General features: G+C 53.5%; 2 protein-coding genes across 4 annotated transcripts in view; one reads left to right on the top strand and one right to left on the bottom strand.

Annotated features, from left to right (window-relative positions):
• Dot1l (DOT1 like histone lysine methyltransferase) overlaps positions 1–11,072 on the bottom strand; it is a 38,175-nt gene extending 27,103 nt beyond the window's left edge. For all 3 annotated transcript variants that reach the window (XM_051172696.1, XM_051172698.1, XM_051172697.1), the window contains exons 1-3: positions 10,939–11,072; positions 2,056–2,099; positions 450–524 (exon numbers count right to left, since the gene is read on the bottom strand). In XM_051172696.1, the coding sequence (XP_051028653.1) occupies positions 450–524; positions 2,056–2,099; positions 10,939–11,019 (200 nt within the window). In that variant the 5' untranslated portion in view covers positions 11,020–11,072. The remainder of the gene's footprint in view (positions 1–449; positions 525–2,055; positions 2,100–10,938) is intronic.
• An 11,037-nt stretch (positions 11,073–22,109) lies between these two features.
• Positions 22,110–25,019, top strand: part of Ap3d1 (adaptor related protein complex 3 subunit delta 1) — a 32,063-nt gene continuing 29,153 nt past the window's right edge. Inside the window, exon 1 of the mRNA XM_051172653.1 lies at positions 22,110–22,475. Coding sequence (XP_051028610.1) covers positions 22,380–22,475 — 96 coding nt within the window. The 5' untranslated portion in view covers positions 22,110–22,379. The remainder of the gene's footprint in view (positions 22,476–25,019) is intronic.

The raw sequence follows: 25,019 nt of genomic DNA, 5'->3' as shown, positions 1-25,019 counted from the left end.
CCCCCCATCTCCCACCCACTCTGAGCAGGAGGAGGAGGAGCCTGGGCTGGCCTTTCTCAAAGAAAAACAAAGCCTACTCCAGGCAGCATTCCAGGGATGCCATCCCTCTCCACCCACTCTGTTCGAGAGGCCTGGGTTGGGCAAGCACTGCCTCACACAGCACCTACTGAGGCAGAGCTGGGGGATGATCAACACAGCCAAAGGCAGATTCTGGCAGGACCTGCTGCTATAAAAAGGCCAGTAGCTCCCTTACCAACCCTGGTCTTTCCCCACACATCCATTCAAGTTTGTGCACTGTGGAGTTCCCCGGTGATGGCCTCACTCCACCAGCCACAACACTCTTCTACCAGAAGCGCGTCCTGGAGGCTTTAGACAGGTGCTCGGCAAGGGCTGGGCAGCGGCCAGTGGGAGGTGCGCGGAGTAGCCCACCCCCCACCCTTCTTGCTCACCTTTTGGTGTCATAGTCAATCAGGACATAGTTCTCCATGGCCAGCTTGAGATCCGGGATTTCCTCGCAGACCCACCTGAAAGGGAACACAGAAGTGCTGCTGGCCTCAGGCCCACGCTCGAGATGGGGTGGGGTGGGGTGGGGCGAGCTCCTGTGCAAGTTCATGAGGAGCTACTGAGAAATCACACAGATTTTGTAAGGCCAAGGTCAGTGTGTTGGCACTAACAAATTCGTGTATGGTAAAAAGTAAAACATTAGCCAGGCTCGGTGGCACAAGCCAGCCACTCGGCACTGGTAAGCGGGGCTGAGGCAGGAGGTCTCCAGATTCTAGGTCAGACTGGGCAACATAATGGGACCTTTCTCTGAAGAAAAAAGAAAAGGGGTGGTGGGGTGGGGCGCAGGGGCAGCAAGATGGCTTAAAAGCAAGTATAGCACAGGCCGTTCCTGGGCCTCTCCAAGGTGAAGAACCAACTTCACGAAGCTGCCCTCTGTGGCCACCATGTGCTGTGGCATGTATGCATAGACACATCGGCCACACACAAACACAAAAATAATAAACTCTGGGGGAGGGGCCGCACTTGGCAGGAAGTTCAGGAGCTCAAGTCTAGCCAAGACTACAGTTATGTTCAAGACCAGCCTAGGACACACCGGATAGTTTGTTGGTGTTGGTTTTTATTCGAGACAGGGTCTCTCCACACAGCCTCGATTGCCCTGAACTCACTATGTAGAGCAAGCTGGCCTCGAACTCAGAGATGCTCCTGCCTCTGCCTCCCAAGTGCTGCTGCGTTCCACTGCATGAGCCCAGCCTCACACCACCAGCCAGGCACACTCTCCTACCAAAAGAGCTTCCCGGAAGCTTTGGACAGATGGGTGACAAGGGCGTGCTCCTCTTAATTATGATCTGTGCATGGGGGTTGGGGGTGGAGGTTGTGCATGTATGTACTTAGGAACGCATAAGCACAAGATGGGGCGACATGTGTGCCCCATGGCAGTCTGAGAACATGTGCAGGTGTTTTCTCCTTCCATCTTCACATGGCTTCCAGGGATGAGACTCAGGCCCCTACGCTAGCTCTGCACACCAAGCCAACTCACTGCTCTCTAGTCACACTGCTGCCTCCACCTCCAGGCTCTCGACGGCAACTGACCAGAGTCCAGTCTCTGCAGTCTGCCAGGGCTTTTCCCCGTGACCTACACAGATGATAGTAGACAGCAGACCCTTCTCAACAGGCACAGGCAGCCACCCTGGCCGTCATGCCTCTACACGTGTCACAGGAGGAGGCCCTTAGTGTCCTCAAATTCCTGCCTTTCTCCAATCCACCCAAAGGTGGGGACTAGTGAAGGAAGATAAGGGGCACAGAGACACCCCCAATCCATCTCATGGCAGGCGACAACTACACAACTGAGACCTGGCTCCATCCCCGCCATGACAGGGGCAACAACCAAGCACAGTGTGTGGTAAGGACCATGGCGGCTGCCATGCAGCTTGATGCTTCTGCCAGGACCCCTGCTGCTCCCCGAGGAGGCCCCAGCGAGGACAGCACAGTAGAAGTGCTGTGGGCCTCAGAGTGCAGGCCCCGACCCTGGTGCTCACCCCGTGCAGCACTCACCGGATGGTCTCGATAATCTCATGAGCAGCATCATGGTGCTTGTCCTGAAAGAAAGAGGGCTGCAGTCGGTCCCCAGCAACCACAGTGACAGCCCAACTCTTGTTTCTCGATGCATAATCACAGCACCTGGACCCCACCTGGATGCTGGCTCCACACATTCCCCAGAGCTGGAACCTGACTCACAGCAAACGCAGCGGGTATAAGGGGTGGGGGCAGGCTCCACAGCGTCCTACTGAGCCAGTGTCCCCACCTACAACATGGGAGACAGGCGGCAGGCACGGCCACTGGCAAGTACGTGTGCTATGCCTGAAATCAACTTTGCCCCACACGGGCGCTCTAGGTCTCCAGGCTGCCACCTGAGATGAAGCTCAAGGACGGCAACCGCAGACAGACGCGACGGAGGGATGAAGGAAGGAAGCAGAGGTGCCATGCTCCAGCCGCCCTGCGCTGCCCAGCGGCCCTCAGCTTCCCGCCTGCACACTCACAGCACACTGGCTTCGCACAGCCCCAGCTCCACGATGGAAATGAACTGCAGGACACTGAAGACTGTAGGCCTGCGTCGTGACCACAGGACACAAACGCCACAGCTAGGGCCCCCAGAGCCCAGGCTCCTAGCTCTGCCAAGTCCTGAGCACAGTGGACACACAGCCACAGGCCACAGATGACAGGGAACATCCGCTACAGCCCATCAACACTGATGTGGGCTCGGAGTGGGCCCCATGACCCTAGGTTTCTAGACAGTCTCCTGCTGGTGCTGTGTGGAGATGACCCCACTTACGCAGCGGGGTTCGTGGCAGGAAGATGCACTAAGTCTGGGGCTCAGGAAGTTTGTGGAACTTCCATGATTCATAAGTGCTACGGAGAGGAGACTGAACCAGGCAGCTGGCCAAGTCTTGCAGGGTCACCCACATTCAGTAAGTAACTCCAGCAAACACACAGGTTGTCTAAGCTCCGCTCTATGGACTCAATTCTGTGGTCTGTGGCTAGGGTCCCGTCTGGAGTGAGGCGACAACTGTCCAGTCTCCCTTGTCTAAAAAAAGAGGAAGGGAGGGGAGGGCGGGGAGCAGCACTGGACAGTGTCAGAAGGGCTCTAACGCACCTCTACAAAGGGCATATACAGGGGAGGGCACATGGCTCAGCAGCGGACATGTGCCTGCTATGCCCAAGGCCCAGCACTGTCAACGAAAAACACAACCCAACTCTTGTAGGGCTCCTAAAGCTCTGAGCTTTGCTGGGCCCTCTGTATTCATAGACAGTCCTGAACTGTGCAGACTCCCAGCCATGGCCACAGGGATAGGCATGCGGCCACCTGGGGAGGCACGGCCTCGGGAGCCCAGGCTTAGGAGAAGTGCTGGTCTCTTTATCCAGCCATACTCCACTGGTCACTGCATCTGGTGCGGCATCAGGACTTCGCTGCTGGATGGCTAGGACGTTTGTCTTCCCTCTTTCCTAGAGCTAGGCTGTGCCCAAGCCTTGAGAACACAGATGGTAGTCATCTACTGAGCAACTTTAGCTCTTTTTTTGGATTTGTGATCAGGATCACCCATGTAGACCAGGCTAGCCTGAAATGCCTAATCCAGCCCTGGCCTCTGAGTGCTGCTGGGGTCACAGGTACGTGCCACTGCGCCTGGCTGACCCATATTCTTGTCACCAACACCACATTCAGTAGCTCACTTCTACAAAACAATACTAAAGTGGTCAGGGGTAGTGGCATATGCCTTTAGGCACAGCAGAGACAGACAGGTGGGTCTCTGTGAGGTCAAGGCCAACCAGGGCTACACGGAGAGACCCTGATAGAAAGAAAGCAAACAGGCAGGCAGGGCATGGCAGTGTAGCCCTTTGATCTAACCACTCAGGAAGCAGGCAGATCTCTGTGAGTTCGAGGCCAGCCTGGTCTACAAAGTGAGTTCCAAGACAACCAGGGCTACACAGAAAGACCCTTCTGAGGAAACAAACAAACACTCTTTTATGTGGTCCCCCAAATAATATCACACCAGGAGGAGTTACACAGCAAGATGTGTGAAGCTGTTTCAAACCCTCCTGAACTTGTGCCCCGTCCCCACCCTCCCACCCCCGACCTCCACCCCCGACCCCCACCCCCGACCCGTGCTGCTCAGATCTCATGCATGATGAGTGACAATAAGCAGAGCGTTGTCTCCACAGGGGCAGAATAGGCAGGGACCTCACACAGAATCCCAGGACAGGGCCCTGAGCAAGGATCAGCTCAAAGTGCCAGACCTCTGGGAGACAGAACGTGAGCACAGTTGGGCAAACCCGAGGCATGCACCCAGCAGAGAAGCCTGGAGAGGCCTCAGACAGGAGTAGAGCCAGGGACCGTCGGCATTAGCAGCCATAGTACCACACAAAGGGGGACTAAGGGCCCTGGCTCCAGGTGGGCAGCTCAGTCAGATTATACCCCTGCTCTTGGCGTCCCACATGGCCCTATGCAGCTCACTCTGTCAAAGGAAAGGAAGAACCCTCCACACAGGACTACGGTCATATGACATATACAGGCTCAACCTGATGGGCTGTCTCAAAAATGCACAACACATTCCAGATGAGTGCGCGTGCGCACACAGCAGGGAGCACTCAGTCCATAAGGTTTCTAGTAGCTTTACACTGGGGGCCCCTTGATGCTTATCTAGGCTGGCCTCCAACTTTTGGGCTCAAGCAATCTTCCTGCCCCACCCTCCCCAGCAGCTAGGACCAGAGACACACCCAGCCTAGAGAATATTTTTTTTTTAGACTTGACCCTGAACTCAAAAGTCCACACAGGCCCCAAGGCCTGGCCCAGCTCCAGGCCACTAATTCACAGCACACACGGGGACACCCAGCTTCCTGGCTGCCTACTTGCCTGAAGGCAGGCGGGTACAGGATGGAGACTCAGAGGTCCCCAGGAGGACAAGTGTCCTTGCTCAGCTACAGGGACAGGGCCAAGGCCAGAGCCAGGGGACTGACACCACCTACCCAGGCCTATTAAGTGACACAGGTGAGGCTCCTGGTAATAGGGACTTCATGCTCACCATCTCCTCCATCCTAGCTGCAGGCCACTCTGCCCTCAGGGTGTGAGGGCAAAGGCCAGGGGCTCAGTTACCCTTGTCTTAGAGAGCTGGGACAAGCACTGAGGGACAGCGAGCAGCTCTGCCAGGCAGCAGTGCACTGCACCCGGGCCCTGGTTTAGCTGTCTTGGTGCGAGTAGCTGGCGCAGGGACTGCAGAGAGGCCAGGAGCTCACAGAACTTGCCCTGCAATCAGAAGGGAAGGTAACAAGCCAGGCATGCTGCAGCACCTGTGACCCCAGTGAGGGGGTGGGGGACTCACCTGGGTACTGGAGCCTGCTAGCTTCCAGATTAGCTGAGAAGGCAAATGATCAGGTCTAGCAAAGGGCTCTGTCTCAGAGGAGCAGACAGTGACAGAAGAGGACACACTCAGACGGAGTGCATACCTTCTTCACAGTAAATAAAAGTCAGTCTATTAAAGAGGCCAGCCTGGTCTACAATGCGAGTCCAGGACAGCCAAAGCCAAGGCTACACAGAGAAACCCTGTCTCGAGAAACAAGGGAAAAAAAAAAAAAAAAAAACCGAACCAAACCAAACCAAACAAAAAGTCAATCTATTAAAAAAAAAAAAAAAAGAAAAATCAACCTTGGTGCTACCCCCCCGTTATTTTCCCTGTCACTCCACCCTAGGATGAAGGTGGAACAAGTGCCACCACAAGGGCCTAAAACCTGGATCATCTCACATTCAAACTCCACAAGCCAGGGACAGAGGCAGAGGCACAGGGTCCTGTTGTGCGTGGCAGGCTCACAGTGTGGAGCTCCACAATAGATGTCCACAACAGAGAATTCTGAGACAGAAAGTATGCTCATGGGTGCGGTGGACAGATGACTGCTCATGGGGTGATGGACTGTTCTAGAACTAGACAGCTATAATAGCTGCTTGACCTATGACTACTCTGCAGGTTCTGCCAGGTACTCTGAATGCTGGTATGTGGTTCTGGGGAGAAACCCAGGGCTTCCCACAGGCTGGACAGGGGCTCCCCTATGAGCTGGGTACAGCTCCACCCCCAGCACCACATAAACCAGGCAGGTGGCATCCCAGCACAGTCAGGCACAGTCAGGAGTCCAGACACAGAGAGAGGGGAGGAAGAAGCTGAGGAGGCGGGGAAGAGAGGAGAGCTGCTCCAGCAACTGCATGAAGCTCCTCCCTGATGCTCGGGTCACCAGCAGAGCAGCAGTGGTAGTCCAGCCTGTGTAGGGCCTCGGAAGGCAGTCACGTGTGTCCTCGCACTACACAGGCCTACACCATGTTCTGGAAAAAAAATCAACCAACGTGGCTTGCATTCTGAGGACCCCCGGGAAAAAGAGGACAGGACTGACCCAACAAACAGAGCCACCTATCCAACCTGAGATATGGGGCAGCAGTGCTGTGTATGTCCCGGAACTTCAGTCAACAGAGCATGGTCTTCCCCCACACCACTGACACCCAGAGCCCAGCTCTGTAGGGGCCCAGTGCCTGACTGTCCCCTTTTCCAGCTGTGGTGACCACAAATGTCCCTAGTCATTACCTGCTGTCAGTCCAGGACAGTGTTGTCGCACCCCCCCCCAGACTAGCTGGCTAAGCCTTCCATAAGGCGGAAGTAGTCACCCCTGCCAGTGTCCTGTGGAGAGGTGGGTGCTCCTTACTGCCCTAACAACTTCACTCGTAAAGAGGAGGCCCAGGGACATTCCTGAGGACATGAACCTAGAATCACCCCCAAATAAAACATGTAAGTTGAAGCCAGCATGACATCTCATGCCCATATTCATGAGACAGGGCCTAAAGTCTGAAGCCAGCCTGAGCTACACGCTGAGTACCAAACTGCCCTGGGTACAGAATCAGACAATCTCAGAAAAGAATTAAAAAGTGTAACTTAAGAAAGGGCAGTGTTTCCACAAAGAGGCCCAGCTGGGGTCCCCAGTGGCCCCCAGCCTCATCATGAACAGAGTAAGTGGTTTGAATGGCAAGCACAGAGCCAATGTTTCACACTGCCAAACATGGAAGCCCACCATCACCTCCCCTTCCCTTCTGAAGGCGGTTGTCAGCCGCCCAGGCAGGGTAAAGGTCAATCTGCATCCTGCCCAAGTGAGCAGGATTAGCCGGGACACTTAACAGAGGTCAGCCACAGAAAATACCTTCTGAGTCACGATGGGGCTGGCTCATCCTACCCACGGCACGACTCACGCAGCCACCCACAGACTCCTGAGCTCATCAGAGGGGAAGCACCACGACGGCCTCCTGAGTCACCAATAGAAAAGCCACCGCGGCCCTCCCTCTCAGGTTTGTCCCCTAAGATGCCTACCAAGCAAATAGCTAAAAATGGCCACCTCAACCTTTCTGCCAGAAGGGTCGTTCTGTGCAGTTCCAGAACCCTTGCACTGCTCTGAGGACAAAGTCTCCCTCCCACCTGTCAGCTGTCCAAACCTGGTCCCCACACTGGGCATTTCTGAGTGTGGACAGCATGGCTGCTCAATTCCTCTAAGAAGCAAGCTGGGCCACCTGCCCAGGGCCACACTCCATTCCTAAGCTGCCTGTCAAGCTCCAGACCCGCAGTAATGAATGTCTCTCTGCCCTCTGTGTCCCTGGGGACACCAAAGGTAGCTTGCAGGTGCCTTTTACAAAAAATTATTACAGACCTGGTAGTGCACACCGGGCACCCCAGCACTCTGACGGCCAGCTGAGTTGTGCTGAGACCCCTTTTCAAAACGAACAGACTAAGCCGGGCATGGTGGTGCTCACCCTTAATCCCAGCACTCTGGAGGCAGAGGCAGGCAGATTTCTGAGTTCGAGGTCAGCCTGGTCTACAGAGTGCGTCCAGAACAGTGAGGGCTACACAGAGAAACCCTGTCTCAAAAAACCAGAATAACAACAACAACCGACTACACAGTGTCATCTGAGAGCCCATCCTCGGGCACAGGAGCGCCTGATGGTCCTCAGTAATGGGATCTCAGGCTTTTCTGTCTGTGTTTACTGGGGGAGGGACCTGAAACAGTCTGGTGCATACAGGGCAAGCAGGTACAGAACTCACTATGCAACCAAGTTGGCCTAGCGCTCCTGGTCCTCCTGCCTCCACCTCCCGAGTGTTGGGATGGCAGGTCTGACGCTGTGTGGTGTGTGCCAGGCACTGCTCCTAGCTTCCTGAGAAGCAGAGCTCTCCATGGGACATGGAGCTAGAAGAGGGCACTGTGGAGCTACTGTCTCCACTCATGTTGTGTGAGAGCCAAGACCCACCCCACCCCACCCCCTTGCTAGCTTCTGGACAGACAGCAGTGTGGCAGCCACAGCTGGAAAGGGCCTGCAGATGTCAGGAGCAGGGCTGGGCCAGCAGAGCCAACCCTGCCAAGTGAGATCTGGGCCAGCGAGGGCCAGGCAGGTGCTGGCCATGAGAAGGTTCTCACCCGCCACTGGAAAGCCAGTTCCAGCCAGGCTCAACTGAAGGCCTGACTCACATGGGGCGGTGACTGGGCCAGTGTCACTGGGTGAACTTTCATCTTCATCCCCAGAGAAAAGAGTAGAGACAAACTGGCAGCAACACTCCAGTGGGCACCACAGAGTTGTGGACGACTTTTTTAGTCCTTGACACTCGGATATGACAACTCTGAGCTTGCAGGCTGGTGACTGCCTACTCAGTACAAAACAAGCAACCCATTTCTTGATACTCCCAGGGACAACTTTAGCTTGGACCACCCCACTTGCAGGTGTCTGAAGCTCAGACTCTAATCTCTTTCTCTCTCCCCCCCCCACCCCCATGCAGGCACACTGGGGTGCAAGCCCATCACCCCAGCACTTGGAGAAGCAGGATTATCACTGGAAGTTCAAGGCCAGCCACAATATAACAAAACCAAAGAAACAATAGAAAAAGAAACACTGGAGCAGCCCAGGCATCCTGTGACTAGCAGAAGGAGTGATCACCAAACTGGCTCACTGCCCAAAGGACGGAGCACAGCTGCAAGAAAAACTAGGGGCTCCCCAGCCCTCAGGCAGCGCGGGTGGACAAGCCTTAAACATTCTCCCAGGTGAGCACACCAGTGTCCCAGGGCTTCACTCATCATCCACTGGACTTTCTGGAAAAAACTGCCAGCAAAGAACACAGTATGATGGCCAAGGAGGTGGGAGGAGATGACAGAGGGACAGTGGGAGGGAGGCTGAAGTGTGCTGCATGTACCTGAACTGTGACAGTGACCACAACTCAGAGAACTGTACCTTGACAATAGTGGACGGTGACCCTTGACAATGAAAAGAGGAAGGGATTACAATTAAATTTGAACAACTTCTATGGTTTTGCTTTGTTTTGTTGGTTTTTCGAGACAGGGTCTCTCTGTGTAACAGCCCTGGCTGTCCTGGACTCGCTTTGTAGATCAGGCTGGTCTTGAACTCACAAAGATCCACCTCCCAGTGCTGGGATTAAAAGTGTGAGTCACCACGGCCGGCAACTTCTGTGTCTTGAGAGGAGAAGTTTGTTCTCCCTTTCTTCTGGTCTCCCCAGACTTCCCAAGGCCCCTCCAGAAGCCACCAACACGAGGGGACAACTTTTCCCATTTCCCACACTCTGTCCAGTCACAATAACAAAAGACAACCTCCCCAACTTCTATTCACCAATCGGAAACTCGCTATGCAGACCAAGCTGCTCTGCAGCTCAAAACACCCTCCAGCCTCTGTCTCAGAACTAAAGGCATGTCCAGCACACATACACACGGGCATTTTAAAAAATTCCAATTACGGTTGTTCCACGTCTGCGTTCGTGCACACGGGGAAGCCGGAAAAGCTTGGGAGTCGGGGGTCTCCTTCCAGCGCCTACTAGAGCTAGATAGAACTCCGGCCGCAGGCTTGGCATCGAGAATCTGCTGCTGAGCCATCCTGCCAACCTCACAAGAGTTGAGGGTGGACAGCTGGAGGAATTTTCAAGGACACACACAGGGCTGCCCAACGAAAAAGAGGCAGAGGACCAGCTAGCTGCAAGGGCACCCCAGGGCACACCCGCTCCATGGGGCCCCAGGGAGGGCGTGAATTCAGCATTCAGAGACACCCCCCCCCATTTCTCTGCTACTCAAGGCAGGCAGCCGCAGCCCCCCCCCCAAGGCCCTCCAGGACTTCAGAACCCCTGCATGTCTCTGGCATTTCCACTTGGCCTGTCACGTTACAAGGGTCTGGGATAAGGGAGTAACACCCCCCCCCCAACAAATCTGCAGGCTCTCACCAGCCCTACCCACCAACATGAAGAGACAGACAACCTCTCGGGGCTTCCTGAGGCCCCTCCGGCTACGCCACCAACATGAGGAACAACCGGTCCAGCTTCTCCCACGGTACCTCCTGGCCAGTCCACCCACATCAGACCACACGCGAGGTACGAACTGAGGTGACAGCCTCTCTTCCTTGCCAGGTCCTTTCAGCCTGGCCCACTGACACGAAGGAACGACTATTCAGAGCCCTCTCGACATGCCACCAACAAATGACACGACGGACCGACCTCCCCGACCTCCTAAGGTCCCTTTAGCACCTGACCACCAACCCCAGAAGGTGACAACCTAAGAGGACGTAAGGGAACGACAGGAGGAGCCAGCTGCATGAGACAGAGACCACACAGTATGAGGGGACGTGAGGTTGACAACACGAGGGGTCCCCGACCTCCCCGGTCTCGCACCCCTGCCCATAGCCTCGTCCCGGACTCGGGTCCGCAAAGGTCGGAGACCCGGGGCCCCGGGGCGGCGGCGACAGCGCGACAGGCCGCGTCGGGGCAACGGCAGCCGCGGGCGCGGGCCGGGAACGGCCGGGGACCGGCCACCGCCGCCCCGGGGCCCCGGAGCCCCGCGACCCCCACCCCCCGGCACCCCCGCCGGCGCACTCACGTAGACCGGCAGCGGCCACGGGTAGACGGCGGGCTCGGCGCCCACGGGCGACTTGAGCCTCAGCTCCAGCTTCTCGCCCATGTCGCTGGCGCGCGCGGCCGCCGCACCATGCTAGGCGGGCGGTTGGGGGAGGGGCGGGGCCGCCGGCGGGAAGCCGGGCGGGCGGGGGGCGGGCGGACGCGGGGCGGAAGCCAGAGGACAGACGGCCCGGCCTGCGCCTCGGCCGCCGCTCCCGTGCGGCCCCCGGCTCCCCTCTTTGTAGGAGTCACAGAGCCGGGGCGTCTAGCGCCGCCGCCATCTTGGGCCGGCGTGAGGAGAAGGCACAATGAGCCGGGGGGTCGGGCTGAACCACTCGGCGCGCGCGCGCAGGGGAGGCCGGGAGCCGGGAGGCGGTGCGCGCCCAGGGACCCCGCCCGCCGCGCCGCGCGCGCCACCCCTCGCACGCCACGCCCCCTTGGACTCGCCCGCCTCCGACCGACGCACGCACGCACGCACGCGGCGGCGCACGCGCGTCCTCGGTTGCCCTCGGACGCCCCCGCCAGCCGGAAGCGGGGACCCGGGGAAACCCTGCGGAGGAAACCGAGAGAGGCCAGGCGGGGAAGCAAGTTCACGTCCCAACTTCGCAGACCAGCTCTTTTCCCCTTTTCGCTTCTTTTCTTTTCTATTTTTCAGGGAATTTTTTTTTCTTTTTCAATTTGTCCTTTTCTTGCGTTTTCCTATTTCTTCTTTTCGTTTTTCATTCTTTTTATTTATTGCTTATTTATTTACTTACTTTTTCCCCCTGAGACAGGTACCCTTGTTTGTCCTGGAACATGCTCTGTACAGCGGATCTGCCTCCCGAGTCCTGGGATTAAAGGTGCGCACCACCACGCCCAGCTTCTTTTTATTCTTTTTGAAAAAAAATCTGCCCGCTTTTTAGGCAGTTTCATGCCAACAGAACTGTAAATCTATAGTCCAAGCACTTGGGAGGCGGAGGCAGGGGGATCATAATTCAAGGCTCACTTTGGCTACAGAGTAAAATCATTCCTCATGATGGGCTGGAGAGATGGCTCAGCAGCTAAGAACAGCTCAAGTAGAAAAATGAGGAAGAAGAGGAAAAATAGCCCACACCATGAATCCCAATACTTAGTAGGCAGAAACCAGTGGACTTTTGTGGGTTAGAAACCAGCCTGGGCTAGAGAGTAAGTTTCAGGCCAACCAAGGCTATATAAAAAGACCCTGCTTATAATTTAATTAATTAATTAAAAAATCTGATTGGTGCCCCCATAGCTCTGAAGATCCCCATTATTGATGCAAAACAAAATTATTCTTGGACTTTCCCAGAACTTGACTGAGAGGCAGGAGCCAAACTGATTTCCCTCTCCGGCCATTTCAATCTTTCTAATTCCAAAGTTCCCTCCCCCAAAACCCTTGTGCAAATAAGTTCCCTGAGGGTGAGCTGGTGACAGCTCATCAGCTGCTTTCTCATGGTTGCTTTCCTCTTCCTGCCTTACACGGGGCGACTCTCGCACTTGCTAGCCCAAAGTAGAAGGCATGCTGAGCTACCAAGTGGATTCCAAGCCAGCCTGGGCAACTTAACGAGACTGGCCTCTGTACTTTTAAATGGTGTATAAAAAGGCTTGGAGCGATGTAAGCACGTTGAGAAACTGCCCTTGCTAGTCTTTACACACACGTAACATTTTTACAGCACTCAGGAGGTCAAGGCTGGTGGATCATCTCTGAAACCTCTGCCTGAGCCAAAGTCAGCCCTGTTTCGCAAACTCCGGACGGGCGCTTCCCAGACTACCCCATGGTTTTATTTGTTGGCTTCTAGGTTTGATTTTGTTTTCTTGTTTGCGCCTTTTCTGAGAGGCGCTCCTTGTGTAACCCTGAAACTCGCTCTGTAGACCAGCCAGGCCTTGAACTCAGGGCTCTGCCCACCTCTGCTGGGACTAAAGGTGTGCGCCACTGCCTCATCTGGTTGGGGGTCTCCCCCCCCCCCGCAAGGTCTTATGTAGGCCAGAACGACCTTGAATTCATTTTTGTTTTATTTCCTTTTTTGGCTATGGAAATGAACTCTCAGCTACAGTCTAAGTCCTAACCTTGAGCACCACATCGCCAAGCCTGCGTCTTCCCACCGCTGCGATGACGGGGTGCTACCATCGCGTGAGCCTTCGGTTCATCTGATCTAATTCTCCACCCCCTTCAGAGGGAGGCCCGATCCTGTTAGTCAGGGTTACTACTCTAAAGGATTCCTTCCCAGAACCCTCCTCCCACGTTCTTCGTGGTTATCAGTTTCTACTTTCCCTTGTATTGTCCAGAGAGAGACTCCATCTTTCCTCTAACGACAATATCCCATCACTGGGATTCCTAAGCCAATTTCAATGCTTCCGGAGAAAACTTCCCAGGTTTCCCCAGGCTTTCGTTCCCATAGTTAAGCACAAAACCTGATGCCTCCGGGAAGCTCAGGCAAATATTATCACCAAACCACGCCCCAGCCCCCCCACCCGGCACTGACGAGTCTAGGCAGGACTCAGGGCTCCACCCATGACCACGCCCCCAGCCCCTCATTGGGGAAGTCTAGGAAGGGCTCCACCCTGACCACGCCCCCAGCCCCTGACCCGAGGGGGGGAATCCTTCTAGGTGGGCGCTCTCTCAGGAGCTATACCCCACCCTTGAATTTTTGAAATTTAGTGTTGCCAAGTTGCCCAGGAAGGTGTGAACTCATCTTTCTGCCTCAGCTCCCCAAGTGCTGGGATATGAGGGTGTGTGTGGTGGGTGAAATATGCTGGCTTGTAGCGGGGGGGGGGGGCCGCGGGGGTCGGGGGGGGGCGTATTTGCTGGGATGTGGTGTTGTACACGCTGGAACCTGAGAGGGTATGCGCTGGATGTTGGAATTCAGACCCAGGACAAGACGGGGACAATCAGCTGAGGTGTTTATTTAACATACCAAAGCGGACCTGGCCTCCAGGTTCTCCCAGCATCAGTGCCCAAGTCCCCAGTGCTGAACTTTGCAGCTCAGGGACTGAGCTTCCTCTAGCTCCCTCCCTCCCTCTCTCTCTCTCTCTCTCTCCCTCTCCTCTCTCTCTCTCTGTCTTTCTCCCTCTCTTTCTCCCTCTGTCCTTGTCTCTCTCCCCCTCCCCCCACTCTCTCTCTATTTCTCTCCCCTAATGTGCCCCTCCCTCCCTCAACACCTCGCCTGTTCCTGGGGACCACTGTGGGGGATGTGCATAGGACATCAAGAGGGCACCCCACTGTGGTCAGATGCCCATTTACTTTTTGTTATCACACTAGGTGCATCGCATGAAAGCAAGTAGAAAAGTTGGGCTCCGTTGGAAAGGGAAGTCCCCTCCCCCCAGTTGTACAGAGAGAAGGGAAGAATTTCCCCCCTCCCCCTCCCGCCCTTTCTTTGAAGTTCCCCTGCAGCTTCCCACACTTCCTTGGTCTCAAGGCTGCTGGCCAGCTGTGCTAATTTTGGGTTTACAGCCCACAGGATTGTGTGAGTCACATCTTAAAATAAACTTCTGTCTCTATATCTGTGCGCACACGGCTCTATTTCTGGAAGCCTGAGGAAGCCGAAGAACACAGGGGTTTGCGCCATCAGCCACTCCCTCCTACCCAACACTGTGTGCTCCCAGCCTAGCCAAGGATGAGTGGGAAGATTGAAAGTTCCAGGCCAACACCACACATGTGTGAAGCCCTGGGTTGCATTGCCAGCAACTCATAAACTGGGCGTGGTGACATAAACACTGGGAGATGGTCAGGACTCCAAGGATAACCTCAGCTATGTAGTGAGCTTAAGGTCAGCCAAGGCTACCACAGGAGACCCTGTCTTTTATTTATTTATTTACTTATTTTTATTTCTGGAGACAGAGTTTCTCTGTATAGCCTTGGCTATCCCTGGACTCACTCTGTAAACGAGGCTGGCCTTGAACTCAGAGATTTGCCTGCCTCTGCCTTCCGAGTAGTGTGCCACCACACCTGACTGAGACTCTGCCTTTTAAAAAGAGGGGAGTTGGGACTGGAGAAACGGCCCAGAGATCAAGAACACGGTCTGTTCTTCCAAAGGTCTGGAGTTCAAATCCCAGAAGCTACATGGTGCCTCACAACCATCCGTAATGAGATCTGGTGCCCTCTTCTGGCATGAAGGTATACATACAGGCAGAACACTGTATAAATAATAAAGTCTTTTGCTTTTTGTTTTTCCAGATAGGGGTTTTTGGGTTTTGTTTTGGTTTTTTTTTTTGTTGTTGTTTTTTTTGTTTTTGTTTTTTTGGGGTTTTTTTTGTTTTTTGTTTTTTTTTTTTTTGAGCCAGGGTTTCTCGATGTAGCCTGGGCTGCCCTGGACTCGCTTTGTAGACCAGGCTGGCCTCGAACTCACAGCGATCCACCTGCCTCTGCCTCCCGAGTGCTGGGATAAAAGGCGTGCGTCACCACACCCGGCCAGGGTTTTGTTTTGTTTTTTTAAGAGTGAGAATTGTTTCCTATGGCAACAAGGCTCTTCCCACTTTCTCTTCTAATAGATTTAGTGTTTCTGGGCTTTATGTTGAGGTCTTCGATCCACTTGGACTTGAGTTTTGCTCAGGGTTGATAGATATGGATCGACTTGCATTTTCTATACATAGACATTCAGTTAGACCAACACATCTGTTGAAGATGCTTTCTTTTTTCCATTGTATGGTTTGCAGAGACTAACCCTGATCATGCACGAACTGGACCTGGGTACCCCTGCACAGCCATAGCCTACAGGCAGCTCACGCTTCATGTGGGTCCTTGGTCAGGGAAACAGGCGCTGACTCTGGCGTGGACTCTGCTGCCTGGACAGGCCACAGAGGAAGAGGATGAGCTCAGTCCTCCTGTGACTTGATGAGCTGGGGTGGGTGGGGAGGGGGGATCGACCCTGCTCCGAGGAGTAGGGGAGGGAGAAGAGAGCAAACAGGGAGGGAAGGAGGACCCAGAGGACAGGAGGGCAGGGGCCATGACCAGGATGTAAAGTGAGGAATGAATATAAATAAATAAATAAGTGGGGGGGGGGCTCCAGTGAAAGAGTGCTTGCCACAGGCCTGATGGAGCACGCCTGTAATCCCAGCACTCAGGAGGCAGAGGCAAGTGGATCGCTGTGAGTTCGAGGCCAGCCTGGTCTACAAAGCAAGTCCAGGACAGCCAGGGTACACAGAGAAACCTTGTCTTGAAAAAAAGAAAAGAATACAGGGGCAGAGAAAAGGCTCAGCAGTTACAGAGCTGGCTGCACTTACAGAGGACTTGCATTCCCAGAACCCACATGGAGGCTCACAAACACTGACTCCAAGGGATCCATCCGATGCCCTCTTTTGGCCCCTCCAGGCACTTGCACACAGCTGATCCACGGACATCCATGCAGGCAAAGCACATAAAATAAAAATAAAATCCTCCGTGTCGGGCAGTGGTGGCACATGCCTTTAATCCCAGCACTCGGGAGGCAGAGGCAGGTGGATCACTGTGATTTTAAGGCCAGCCTGGTCTACCAAGCAAGTCCAGGACAGCCAGGGCTATACAGAGAAACCCTGTCTCGACCCCCTCCCCCCCCAAAAAAAAAAAGAAAAGAAAAAAATCCTCTGTGTTGTTGTTGTTGTTTGGGTTTGGTTTGGTTTTTGAGACAGGGTTTTTCTGTGTAGCCTTGACTGTCCTGGACTCGCTTTGTAGACCAGGCTGGCCTCGAACTCACAGCGATCCGCCTGCCTCTGCTTCTCAAGGGCTGGGATTAAAGGTGTGTGCCACCATGTTACCATGCCGGGCAGCATCACAGGAAGCTTCTGTTCTCATGGGTGGCATGCCTAAGGACCAGCTAGCATCAGTGGCTGGCTCAAGATGAGACAGTGACAGCTGGGAAGACAGAGGTTGAGAGGCACTGCAACCACAGAGCGCACCCCCTTACATCGCCCCCTACCAAGCCCCCATTCTGCCCCCAGCCCCTGCTCACAGCTCACTCTTCACCTCCCAAAGTATGTCTGTCTGCTTGTCATGTAATGCCTTGCTGAAATAACTTCCTGCTCAAGGCAGCATAGGGAAAGAAAAGTATTCTGGCTTGTCGTGGGGAAGTTCTGGTGACAGGAACTTGAGGCAACAGATCACGTTGCATCTTCCCTAGGTTGGCCTCAGACTTTCACAAGGTCCACAGACATCCATGCAGGCGAAGCAGTCAAACACAGGAAAAGAGCTGGGTAGTGATGGTGCACGCTTCTAATACACCTAAGTTGGAGGCAGGGAATCTCTGTGAGTCTGAGGCCAGCCTGGTCTACAGAGCAAGTTCCAGGGCAGACAAGGCTACACAGAAAAACCCTGTCTCGGAAAACAAAACAAATCAAACGAGAAGAAAGCTTAGGAAACAGGAATTTCCAAGATTGGAGTGATGGGGGAGGCGGGATCCTGGCAGCTCAAAGTCTTCCCTTGGAGAGGCCAGAGCACAGGAATTTCAGCACCACGGAGAGCTCCACTCGCTGTCCGCCGTGTGCGGGAGGCGTACTCATTACCTGAAGCGCCTCCCTCTCCCGCCCCCTAACCTCCCCATGTCCCCCACCCCCAACTCTATCCCCGTCTGAGTGTGTCCCAGTTTACTGGACATTCAACCCGCTTTTTCTTTCTTCCCTTTTTTTTTTTTTTTTTTTTTTTTTTTTTGTTTTTCCGAGACAGGGTCTCTCTGTGTAACAACCCTGGCTGTAGCAGCCCAGGCTGACTTGTTTATGTGTGTGTGTGTGTGTGTGTGTGTGTGTGTCTGTATACATATATATGTGTGTGTGTGTGTGTGTCACATATATTTATTTATTTATTTCAAGTGTGTGTGCGCTTTACCTGAGTGTATGTTTGTATGTGCTGCTGGTCCATAGAGTCAGAAGGAGTCGGATCCCACAGACAGTTGTAAGCTGCCCTATGGGTTCTGGGAACTGACCCCGGGTCTTCTGTGAGAATAGCCAGTGCACCCCAGTCTCTGCCTTGAGAACAACCCGAGAAGCACTCTAGTTGCATTTCTGTTGTTGTGATAAAACGCTGTCCAAAAACGACACAGGGAAGAAAGAATTCATTTGGCTTTTTCTCCTAGAGAAAGTACTTCACTGAAGGAAAGCGGGGGCAGGAGCTCCGGGCAGGGGCTGTAAGCAGGCCTCCTGGGCGTTCCACCCAGTGGACCAGCCCCAGGGCTTTCCTGTCAATTAGCAGTCAAGGCAATCTGTCACAACCATGCCAACCAGCCAGTCTGGAATAACCGGTTTCTCAGTGGTGTCAGTCCTCTCAGGGGATCCCCAGGTTGTGTCAGGTGGAAGGTCACTGGTAGCTAGGAAGGATTGGCAAAAAGCTCATGCGGGTATACTAAGCTCGCTCAGTGAATGCTCCTGTCAAACAATGGCTCTTCTTCAGCCCCTGCTAGCCAGTGCAGCTCATCAGCTTGCATACTCCCCCACTGCACCTGCACAGGCTGAGCTGCTTTGGTTTGTTCGTTTTCTCTTGAACTCAAACCCTTGTCCATCCCAGACAAGGCTGAGGCAGTTTGTCACCAACCCTTGAGCCTCTGTTGACCTTCACTCTGTTCTCATGTCTGTCAGCCTGGTCCTCCCAGAACTCCTTACTCTGAATGTCTAAAGTTGCAATAGATTCCTGGTGCATTGCTGAGTGGATGGATGAGTAGGTGGATGGGTGGGTGGATGGGTGGGTAGATGGATGGATGGATGGATGGGTGGGTAGATGGATGGATGGATGGGTAGGTGGGTGGGTGGATGGATGAGTGGATGGGTGGATGGGTGAGTGGATGGACAGATGGAGTGAGTAAATGGTTGATGGGTAAGTAGAAGGATTATTTATAGATGAGTGAAGGGATACCAGGGTTGAATATCTGGCCTGGTCCACCTGCACAGACTGCCACTTCTGGGCCTGTCTGCCACTGCCCCCTGCTGGCCACACTGAAGGTTGTGGCTAGCTGTTTAACTCGCAGTGATGTCAAATGCTGTTTTTTCTTTCTTTCCTTTTATTTTATTTTATTTATTTATTTATTTATTTATTTATTTATTTATTTATTATGCATACAATGTTTTGCCTGCATATACAACTGCAGGCCAGAAGAGGACACCAGATCTCTTTGTGGATGGTTGTGAGCCACCATGTGGCTGCTGGGAACTGAACTCAGGATCTTAGGAAGAGCAGGTGCTGCTCTTAGCCTCTGAGCCATCTCTCCAGCCCTTCTTTTTTTCTTTCTTTCTTTCTTTCTTTCTTTCTTTCTTTCTGTTTTGTTTTGTTTTGTTTTTGATATAGGGTTTCTCAGTGTGTAGCCCTGGTTGTCCTGGAATCACTCTGTAGCCTTAGCTCTTGGACTTGATTTGTAGACCAGGATGTCCTTGAACTCATAGAGATCCACCTGCCTCTGCCTCCCCAAGTGCTGGGGTTACAGACGTGCAACTGCATCCCCTTGCCTGGGGTAGCCAGTGTTGTTAACCCTGAGCCTCCTCACCAACTAAGTGCTTTTCTAAGTGTAATGGTTCCCTTCATTTGTTTTGGTGTGTCAAGTGCGCCAGGCTTACCCGAGCTCCTGATCCGCAACCTCCTCACAGACCGCTAGCACTTCTCCACCCTTTCCTGTGGTGCTTGGCTGGGACCCAGGGCACCTGCCTGCTGGGCAAACACTCACCCATGGAGCACTAGCACCTGGTTAATACATTTGTGTTGCACAGTGTGTCTCTATGTACCTCAGGCTGGCCTAACTGGTAGACCAGGCTGGCCTAGAATGCATACAGAGCATCCTGCCTCTGCCTCCCAGGGCTGAGGTGAAAGGTATGGGTCATCATGCCCGGCTTCGTTTTGGTGTTTTCGTCTCATGTAGTTCAGGCTGGCCTTAAACTCACTATGTAGACTACAAAGGACTTGAACTTTTGATCGTCCAGTCTTCTCCTCTTAAGCCATAAAAAGACGGGCTTACATTATCACGACAGCCTTTCTCTTTTTCCCTCTTTTTTTTTTTTTTTTTTTTTTTTTTTTTTTGAGATAGGGTCTCTCTGTGTTCGTCTTGGCTGTCCTGGTCTCCCTTTATAGACCAGGGTGGCCTCGAACTCACAACGATCCACCTGCCTTTGCCTCCCGAGTGCTGGGACTAAAGGCGTGTGCCACCACGCCTGGCCTCTCTTTCCCTCTTTGTTTATATATTTTGTGTAATTGCAGAGTCTCCTGAGCCACCATGCCTGGCTGTTCACCCAGTTGAGACAATGTCTCTCTGTTCAGCGCTGTGCTCCGAAATTCCACATGCTAAGTAGGCTGACTTCAAGCTCTCAGTGGTCCTTCTGCTTGGCTAAAATGTATAAAACACTATTTAAATGTTTTGCTTTTATTTATTTATTTTTCACATGCATGGGTGTTTTGCCTGCACGTATATCTGTGTATCCATGGATTCTTGTTATCTGTGGAAGACAGAAAGGGCTTGCAGCTCCTGGAACTCGAGTTACACAGTTGTGAACCCAGATCCTCTGGAAGAGGAGCAAGTGCTCTCAAACACAAAGTCATCCCAGCAATCCACCTGCCTCTGCCTCCCAAGTGCTGGAATTAAAGGTGTGTGTCACTATGCCAGGCCTTCCAGGTCCCATTTATTTATTGCAAATATTTATTTTTAATTTTTCTTTATTGTCAAGCACCATGCCGCATGCCTGTAATCCCAGCACTCTGAAAAACCAAAAGCCAAAAAAAAAAAAAAAAAGAGTAATAATTTTTCTTTATTTTTATTTGTGTATGTGTGAATACCCACCTGATTTTAGTGCACCATGTGTGTGTAATTCCTCCCTGCGGCCAGGAGAAGGAGCACAATCTTCTGGAATTGAAGTTAACATGAGGCTATGAATCTACTACTTTTTATTTTGTTTCTGGCTTTTTGAGACAATGTGTCTCTGTGTAGCCCTGGCTGTCCTGGACTTATTTTGTAGACCAGGCTGGCCTCGAATTCACAGTGATCCACCTGCCTCTGCCTCCAGAGTGCTGGGATAAAAGGCAGGGTAGACCACTACCCCGTGAGTCTACCACTCTAATTGGTAATGAGAATAGAAATCCAGCCCTCTGCAAGAGCAGTGTTGGGTCTTATAACCATTTAGGGTTCCCTCCAGCCCTATTGGTATTTATTTCGTATTTTTGATTTTAATTATTATTTTAGGTGTATAGGGGATGTCTTGCCTGTGGATGTCTGTGGTGGTTTAACTGAGAATGCCCCCCATGTGCTCCCATGTTTGAGTATTTGGTCCCCAGTTTCTGGGATTATTTGGGAAAGAGTAGGAGACGTGGCCATGTTGGAGGAGGTGTGTCACTGAGGAGGGCCTTAAAGGTTTTAAAAGACTCTCACCATTCCTAGCGTCTGCCTCTGCTTCCTGACTATGGCTCAAGATGTGAGCTCTCAGCGCTTCCAGCCTGCTCTGCCTTCACGGATGATAACCCTCTGCAAACAGGAGCCAAGTTAAATGCCGGGCTCAGTCCCCCAACCTTTATGTTTACATCTTCGTGTACCCACTGCAGCATTCAAGGCTGGCTCTGAACTCCAGATTCTCCTGCCAGCATGGCAGCTTCTTGTGTGTTGGTATTTTCAGACAGGGTTTCATATAGCACAGGCTGGCTGGTAACCCTGGGCTGCTGGTATGACTGACTCCTGACACCGATTCCCACCTTGTCACCATATAGATTCAGAAAACGTTGGATATATACTTCAAGAGGACTTTGCAAGCCGGGCGTGGTGGCGGACGCCTTTAATCCCAGCACTCGAGAGGCAGAGGCAGGCGGATCGCTGTGAGTGGGAGGCCAGCCTGGTCTACAAAGTGAGTCCAGGACAGCCAAGGCTACACAGAGAAACCCTGTCTCCAAAAACCAAAAACCAAAAAAAAAAAAGACTTTGCAGAATATGCTCCACGTGGGAGCTCCGCCCTCTTCTAACCACGCCCACACCAGACCACGCCCATTGCTGTCATTTAGCCGAGTAGGCCGACGCGGCTCTCGGATCCCTTAGGGGTGTGGTTAGAAGGTCTGCGGGGTTCCTGCTCACCAATGAGGCTGCAGAGCGCTGCACTGGAAGGGGCGGGCCTTAAAGCATCAAGGGCGGAGTCTGCATTCCTATTGGGTGGCGTGTGGTTGTCAAGGTAACCGCAGTGCGAGGGCGGGGCCTCCTGGCGAGGCGGGTCTTCCGGGACGCGGAGGCTCTTCGTCAGCTGACCCACCGCCATCTTGGCCGCCATTTGCGAGCGGCCCTGAGCTGGGAGGCTGGGGTGTCTGTGGGAGCGGGGGCTTCATCGCTTGCCCCTCTCCGCAGACTGGTCTCCGGCCGCGGCCGTCGCTCTGGCCTCCACGTCGTCTCCTCCGCGGCAGCCGGAAGCGCAGCGCGTCGCGCGCCGCCGTCGCTGCGGCCCCCGGGTCCCCGCGCCTCCCAGGGCCACGGCAGCGGCGTTCCCCACAGAGGCCGCCACCCGCGGGCCGCCGCGATGGCCCTCAAGATGGTCAAGGGCAGTATCGACCGCATGTTCGACAAGAACCTGCAGGATCTGGTCCGCGGCATCCGCAACCACAAGGAGGACGAGGTGAGCCGGCGCGGAGCGGGGCTGCCCGGCTCTTCCCCACAGCCCATGGCCCTCCGTGGAGTCTCCTCCTCCTCCTCCTCCTCAACCCCATCGCCATTACCGTCCTGCCTGCTCCGGAGCTGCGGCTCTGCACAGCCCCTGGCCTCAGTTTACCCCCAGCAGTTACTGTCGGCTTGAAACAGACGTTGTCCAAAAAAAAAAAAAAAAAAAACCGGCTCGGGTGTCTCGCCTGTTATAATGGGGGCCACTCCCAAAGTCTCCCAAGTTTTTCCCACTTGGAACAACCGCTGTCTCAAAAGAAAGGCCCAAGTGTGTCAGGTCTTGCAATCGGGTGCCTCAGTTTACCTGCTTGGAGAGGATTTAGCCTTGCAAAGAGACACATGCTTAAGCAAAGGTTCTCGCACCTGAGATTGTTTCTGGATCGCATGTTGAGGAGTCGGGGGCCTTCCCAGGGAAATTAAGTCATAGGTCTTCGGCCTCCTATGGAGAAACCCCCTTGTCAGGAAAGCATCGGTCCAGGTTGCTGTCTTGGGCTTTCTTGGGAACCCTGCCAGGTTCTTGTCTCCAGATCCCTGAACTACCAGTGTTGTTTGCTGCTAGTGACCCAGCGTTGTCTTGGAATGAGGAAGCCTGGCTTCAAAACTGGAAGCTCCAAAAAGGGGGAGAGTCAGGGTGTGGAAGCGCTTTTTCCAGAAGTTAAAAGCTGTGACCACGAGCACCCACTTCCTTTCCTTACCCCCCAGCCTGTGACCTAGATTAAGGAAGAAGTGAGATAGCGGCCTGGCTCAGTGGAAAGACCCAGACCTACACAGGCCTCCTGGGCACGAAGGCCATCCTGAGACAGGGCTCAGGAAGCAGGCCCCTGGCTGGGACAGTCATCTCTGTAGCCTCCTTCCCTGCTTCCCTGCTTGTCCTGTGTTTTGCTGACTGGCCTGCCCTATTTGAAATTTCCTCTGAAGCCTCTTGTGGCTCTCTCTGTCCTTGAGATGGCTTCCACAGTCCCCTAGGAAACCTGCTCCAGCACCCTGAGGACAGGTCATGTTCTAGCTTGGGTACTTCACACAGGCTTTAGCTAGGAACAGGACCCAGGCTGGCTTGAAGCTCATGATCCCCCTCCCTCAGCCTTCTCAGTGCTTGGGTGACTGATTTGAAGGGTATGTGTCATGTTGTGTTTTGCTCTCCATATCTCTCACTGTCCTGTACTCCCTAGGACCACATCTCCATGGCCCCCTCTGTTCTGTACCCCCAAGGCCCACATCTCCATGTCCCCCAATGTCCCATAACCCCAAGGCCCACGTCTCCATGTCCCCCACTGTCTCATACCCCCAAGGCCCACATCTCCATGTCCCCCACTGTCTCATACGCCCGAGGCCCACATCTCCATGTCCCCACTGTCTCATACCCCCAAGGCCCACATCTCCATGTCCCCCACTGTCTCATACCCCCAAGGCCCACATCTCCATGTCCCCCACTGTCTCATACGCCCGAGGCCCACATCTCCATGTCCCCCACTGTCTCATACCCCCAAGGCCCACATCTCCATGTCCTCCACTGTCCTGTACCCCCAAGGCTCACATCTCCATGTCCTCCACTGTCCTGTACCCCCAAGGCCCACGTCTCCATGTCCCCTACTGTCTCGTACCCCCAAGGCCCACATATTCATATTCCCCACTGTTATGTACCCCCAAGGCCCACGTCTCCATGTCCCCCGCTGTCCCGTATCCCCAAGGCCCACATCTCCATTAGGAATTGATGTGGATGGACTGTGCACCTCAGTCCCACAGGTGTTTTTGGTATAGTGAAGGTTTTTTTTTTTTTTTTTAAAGATTTATTAATTTATGTATACAAGCACTCTGTTGCATTTATGGCTCCATGACAGAAAAAGACATCAGTTCGCATTATAGATGGTTGTGAGCCACCAGGTGATTTCTGGGAATTGAACTCAGGACCTCTAGAAGAGCAGTCAGTGCTCTTAACCTCTGAGCCATCTTTCCATCACTCAGGAGATGTTTTTTTTTTTGTTGTTGTTTTTGTTTTTAATGTTGATGTGTATTATATGTAATACTGGTTTGGTTGTTGACGCAGGTCTCAATGTGTAACCCTGGGAATTGTAATCCTCCTGCCTTACAAAGGCTTGAATTGTAGATTTGAGCGTTCTCGAAGTTTTGTGGGTTTTTAGTTTTGTTTTTTGTTTTTGTTTTCATTTATTTATTTATTTATTTTTGGTTTTTTAAGACAGGGTTTCTCTGTGTAGCCTTGGCTGTCCTGGACTCACTTTGTAGACCAGGCTGGCCTTGAACTCACAGTGATCCGCCTGCCTCTGCCTCCCAAGTGCTGGGATTAAAGGCGTGCGCCACCACACCCGGCCTGTTTTTGTTTTCGTTCTTTCTTATTTTTGTTTGTATGTTTGTTTCTGAGACAGGGTTTCTCTGTGTAGTCCTAGCTGTCCTGGATGGAACTCACTCTTTAGGCTGGCCTTGATCTCAGAGATCCACCTGCCTCTGCCTCCCGAGTGCTGGGATTAAAGGCGTGCGCCACCACGCC

This window comes from Acomys russatus, chromosome 31, assembly GCF_903995435.1.
Source record: "Acomys russatus chromosome 31, mAcoRus1.1, whole genome shotgun sequence".
In the NCBI taxonomy this organism is placed as follows: Eukaryota; Metazoa; Chordata; class Mammalia; order Rodentia; family Muridae; genus Acomys; species Acomys russatus.
The sequence above is the reverse complement of the archived record's forward strand: the minus strand, read 5'-3'. Positions and strand labels throughout refer to the sequence as shown.